Genomic DNA, 6,000 nt, shown 5'->3' on the forward strand with positions numbered 1-6,000 from the left:
AGCACATTCCGTTTATTGATGAAAATGGCCTTGGCTTCTCTTATACGGCGCTTTATGTCTTCTTTGTCTTTTCCATCCTCTGAAATAATGCTACCTAAGTATTTAAATTTTTTTACTTGTTTGAGGGCGTTATTCTCTATCTTTACTATTTCAAAATCAGGATTCTTGGAGCAGATCATCACTTCTGTCTTAGCCTTATTTATCTCCATGTAAAATTCATTTTTGAGAATGTCATGCAAGGTATTCAGTGCTCTCTCTAGATTACCTTTATATTGTGCCACTATCTCTTCATAGTGAATGATTTAATAGAACCAACAGTTGCCAACAGTTTGCAATTATTTAATAATCAAATTTTCTCGAATTTCAAGCTTATTTTCAATTTTAGGTGAAAATGTTACTCGACATTAATTGTAGAGATTTTTATGCTCAATCTTTTCCACTTGAAATTTTTTGTTCAAATTGTATCTGAAGCCTGATAATTGGGAATCTAAAATCACACTTCGCATTGATGGGGCGGAGCTCCTGAGTTTACACCAGAGTTTAAAGAAAAGATTTCAACACAAGTTAATAACATTTTCTTTTGGCTGCTAGTTTTGTTATCAACAAAAGTTAATAACTTTGTCACGTCTTTTGTCTGCAGCTGTAGTTATTAGGGAACAGCTGTAGTTGTAGGGTAGGGATGCTGGGCGAGGGGGTTGTGGGGAAGATAGTAACCTGTTATTAACAAAAGTTACCGACTCTCGATGGATAACATAAATCTTGTTAATAACAAGGAATTTTCTGTTGAAAACACGAGTTATCAACTTTTTTCAAGATAATTTTTTGTCGATTTGGTCAAGTTGACAACTTTTTATTAATAACTCATGCTATCAACTCCGGTGTAAACGCAACTCAACATGATGTTATTAACTTTTGTAATTAACATCAGTTGATAACAAAAACGTTAAAAACTTGTGTTATTATCTCCGGTGTAAACGCAACTCAACATGATGTTATTAACTTTTGTAATTAACATCAGTTGATAACAAAAACGTTAAAAACTTGTGTTATTATCTCCGGTGAAAACGCAACTCAACATGATGTTATTAACTTGTGTAATTAACATCAGTTGATAACAAAAACGTTAAAAACTTGTGTTATCTCCGGTGTAAACGCAGCTTTTGTCTTCTTATTTAATTCCAAATTACAAGCCGATGTTTTGTTAACTCAAGCCGATTACTGTCGAACACTGTCTATTATTACTGTTTTGTCGGGGTGAAATTGTGAGAACGGCACTGTATTAGAGACTACCAGCGTCAGATAGCTTCACCAAAAACAACTACTAGTGATGTCTGCGGTTTGATTGGCAATGGTTTGGCTATTCTTGTCTATCATACAACAAAACAGCGCTATCTCTTTCTCGCTATGCTCTGTTACCAGATCGTCTTTTAAAAATGTAGAATTGATAATTAATTAACAAAATATTCCATCTTAATTATGAGAATTCATTATGAAATTATTGAAAATATAATTTCTTGCCTTATAAAATATAATTGATTATTTTAATCGAGGATGAACAATATTGATATTACGTCAATAAAACTGTATCAGCCGACGTCTATAGATGGAGATGGCATTGACAAGACTGAAGATCGGCAACGTTGTTCTCCTTTCTTTCTCCACTGCCATTATTGACCGAGCGAAGTGAGGTCTAAGATTCAAGTCGACGGTTTGGCATTTCTCTTAATGTTTATATGTTTTTATGTTGCGCATTTATGGCGAAACGCGGTAATAGATTTTCATGAAATTTGACTGGTATGCTCCTTTTTTAATTTTATATACAAGGTTTTTGAAAATTTTGCATTTCAAGGATAATATAGAAGGAAAAAGGAACCTTCTTCATATGCCAATATTAGAGTAAAAATCAGACTATAGAATTATTCATCATAAATCAGCTGACAAGTGATTACACAGATGTGTGGAGAAGCCAGTCTATTGCTGTATTTCCATAAGGTCTTTAGTTTCAATCAGTTACTTGTGGATGAGAATACTGCGTGAGGTCTACTGTTCACAAAACTACTAGTAACGTGGACCTCACTGTTGGAAACTGAATGAATTATTATAAAAATATCATTTCCAAGGTGCATGGCAGGCTTTATTTATACTGTATACTATAAATATACTGAATAAACTGAATTCTTGATTCTGACACATATTCCTTGTAAGATATAAGGTTGTAAATCAAGCGTCAAGATAGACCCAAAACTGGGAGCTCCTATGAATGGATAGATAATTTGGAAAGTGAAACTCTTCATCAAAACCAAGCGCTCATTTGAAGAATAATTTATAGATACTCCACTAACACACCTTGCTATCAGAATAACTGTAAACTGAAAGAACTACTCAAATCCCCGACTTCCTATAATCAAAAAGCTTTTTACAACTAGAATCATTTGTACTCGTTACGGCTTATTCGAATCAAATTTTAGGATTACCGTACTAGAAAAGGTTATTATGAGGAATCTAATTTACATAAATCGTAGTGTGCATTTAGTTTTGTTGAACAGTAATCTTCTTATTTCATTACAGATAGTGTTATTAGCATCACAGTTGTTCCCGGTTCCGGAAAACACCTCTAAATAATTGGGGTTCAGAGATAATGGCCCAGTTGCACTAAAGCCAGTTAAAATTTAACCGTGATTAATTTCACGAGAACCAATCGGAGAAGGCCTTTTTGATAAGCCGCCTTTTTGACAAGACGGCTTCTCTGATTGGTTCTCGTGGAATATTGATCACGATTAAAATTTAACCGGCTTTTGTGGAACCGGCACAATATGATGTAAATATAGTAGTATATTGTCGAGAGCATACTTATTTCACAACTTAAAGGTGCGTACAGATTTACGCGCCGCGAACATGAGCAATTCACTTTTAATCAGCTGATGCCAAGCTTTTTATATCTGTATCTTACCGTTTCTGTAAAAATACAGATATAATCAGCTGATTAAAAGTGAATTGCTTATGTTCGCGGCGCGAACAGCTGACTAATCAGCTGATTATGTCTGTATTTTTACAGAAACGGTAAGATACAGATATAAAAAGCTTGGCATCAGCTGATTAAAAGTGAATTGCTCATGTTCGCGGCGCGTATATCTGTACGCACCTTTACATACACCTTCATTTAGGCTGGCTTATTAACTATTTAAATTCGGGAGAGAAACCGTTTCGGATTAACTCATTCATTCATACAAATCAAAATAAGTACATCATCAAAATGATAGGGAGAGAAAAAATAAGGTAAGCTTGTGCTATTCTTCTCCCAAACTTAGATAAGTTTACACATAGTCCGAAATAGGTTAAGTCTTCTCTTGTTTCTTTTCCCATCATTGTTTTGATTTTGTGAATGTACTACTGTTCACAACACAAACTGAAAACCGATATATTGACATTCATTTAGTCACCAAAAATATTTTCACCACAGTCTATACAAAATAGAGCCACGGAGTAGATTCCAAACGATTTACATACGGAATACATATCCGAAAAGAAGTCAGTTCAAGCTTGGTGAAGAAAAATGATGAACAAAGAGGAGTGCTGGAAATAAAAAGGTTCGGATTGATATAATTAATTTGAGAGATGCTATTAATAAAATTCAGTCAAAACAGTCAAATTTATCAGAGTTATAAGCCCTGAAAGAGCAAAACATTGGATAAAATCCTGTTATTTCAACAGTTACACACTTTCAAGAGCGAATATCTCTGGAACTGTTGGGAATATCACAAAAATTCACTGAACAAAAAGGGTAGAGCTTTATCAAGCTTCATTTTTGAATGGTTAGTTACGTCGGTTGAACGCATTGTTCTCAAGATATCAGCGTGGAAGCAAAACGCTGAAAATCTCAACTTTTAAACCACCCTCATTCCCTTAGCACATGAGTTAGGGATGGGGACTTTTGATATGTTCTCCTCCTAACTAGTCTCAACAAAGCTGCAAAGTCGAAAATTTTGTTTAAAACATTCCCTCCAAATTCCTCTGTCAATTGGTATATTGTTGCAAAAATTTAAATTTCAAACTCAACACTAAAGCTGTTGCAAAAGGTGTAAGGAAATTCGTAGAAGCGTGAAATTATACATCAAATTGAAGAGAATCTGATGCCTTATAAGCTCATAATCAGCATGGATTTTTCCCGTCGATTTTTCAAAAGTTATGAGAGCAAAAATAGAAAAAAATTGATAGCAAACTTTTTTTTTCAAAAATGTCACACCTTCAAGAGAGGATATCTCGAAAACTAGAAGAGATATAAAAAACATTGTATAATAAATATTGTAGGAAATTATGTAAGCTTTAATTTGTTATATGACAGCCAAGTCCTTAGGATAGGTAGTTTCTGAGTTATATGCGAGAAACCAAAAAATGGTACCTTTGAACCACCCTCACCACCTTATCACAAGGGGTAGGGGTGGGGACTTTTGATATGTTTACCTCCTTACTACGCTAAACAGAACTGCGGGGTCAAAAATTGTCTTCCAAACATTTCCCTCTATACCCTTTTCTTAGCATTGATTGCCTGGACTAATCGTCTAATAAATTTGTAAGATCATAAATTTACAAATATTATAAACACACTTTTCTATGTATTTCACTCAACATGCAGTCAAACAATATTTAGTCAAATAATATTTGACTGCATGTCGTGTGAAATACATAAAAAAATGTGTTAATACATCGCAGCTCGGAATGAATCGAGAGACTATCATCTTCAGATATAATTATCATAAGCTAGTGGACCTACTATTCAAGATATTTATTCATTCATAATTGCATATTACCAGTACAATAGGTTGGATCATAGAGAAACGATAGCATAAGTAGATATCCCATGGTATAGGGCGTTTATGTCGCAACTTTTACTGTTATCTAAGGCCGATAGTCCACGTATTTCTTTCCGAAAAAGATGTGTGACGGTGGTAGTCTCTCATATTGTGCCGTTCATACACTCTCACCCGTCCAAAACAGTAAAAATCTACAATAATCGATAGTAATCGACTTGAGATAACAGTAAAAGTTGCGACAAAAACGCCCTATACCATGGAATATCTACTTACGCTATTGTTTCTCTATGCTATTATTCAATATATTTATTCATTTATAATTGCATATTACCAGTACTGTACCGTCAAAAGCACATCATATGTAGAAAATATATGACTATAAGTTATAGGTATGTTAAATAATTGGAATTATCAAGAACAAGCCTGCTCAAAAACTAGAAAAAGAATTATATTTCTGACCTTTGTATTTTGACGAGCAGCGACCAACACTGGAGCTATGTAGTGGTGACAAATCCATATAAGAATGACGGTAACAGCAGACGGTTGATCTTCAAATAACTCCTCAAATCACACAAATTTCTAAAACGACACTTGGCTTCCACTCTGACGAGAACGCGACTCAACAGTACGCATCGCAGAAACAAAAACGATTTGGAAAAACAATGTTTCAAAAAATAGCTGAAGAGATTTATAAACGATATGGAAAAACAACTTTCCAATAAATAGGTGAGGGAGATTTGTAGTCTAATATGAAAACAAAATATGGGGAACAACGTTTCAAAAAATAGGTGGAGAGGTTTGTAATATGAGAGCGTTATGTGGTAGAACGTTTTAATAAATAGATGGAGAGGTTTGTAGTATGAAAACAATATGGGAGCAACGTTTCAGAAGATAGGTGGAGAGGTTTGTAATATGAGAACGATATGGAGAACAATGTTTCAAGAAAATTGTATACGAGATTTGAAGTTCTGTTAAGATTGTAAAGACTGTATCTACAGATTGTGAAAATGCAGAAAAAAATCGTAGATAAATGTTGTCGGCTGCACTTCTTATCAGGCGATGAGTGATACTACTTCTTATGTCGCGCACGCACTTTATCCCGCGTTTTTCAACTAATCTACGCTCTCGCTCTCTGGCGAACAAAACGCGCGCGTGAGAGGACTAGCGTGGCAAGTCGCTAGCGCTCCTG

At 34.6% G+C, this 6,000-nt stretch overlaps 1 protein-coding gene across 1 annotated transcript in view; it reads right to left on the reverse strand.

Moving 5' to 3' along the window:
* LOC111045189 (serine proteinase stubble) overlaps positions 1–6,000 on the reverse strand; it is a 312,932-nt gene extending 306,932 nt beyond the window's left edge. Inside the window, exon 1 of the mRNA XM_039426134.1 lies at positions 5,271–6,000. Within this exon, the coding sequence (XP_039282068.1) occupies positions 5,271–5,328 (58 nt within the window). The 5' untranslated portion in view covers positions 5,329–6,000. The remainder of the gene's footprint in view (positions 1–5,270) is intronic.

The sequence above is a fragment of the Nilaparvata lugens genome, chromosome 4, assembly GCF_014356525.2.
Source record: "Nilaparvata lugens isolate BPH chromosome 4, ASM1435652v1, whole genome shotgun sequence".
NCBI lineage: Eukaryota > Metazoa > Arthropoda > Insecta > Hemiptera > Delphacidae > Nilaparvata > Nilaparvata lugens.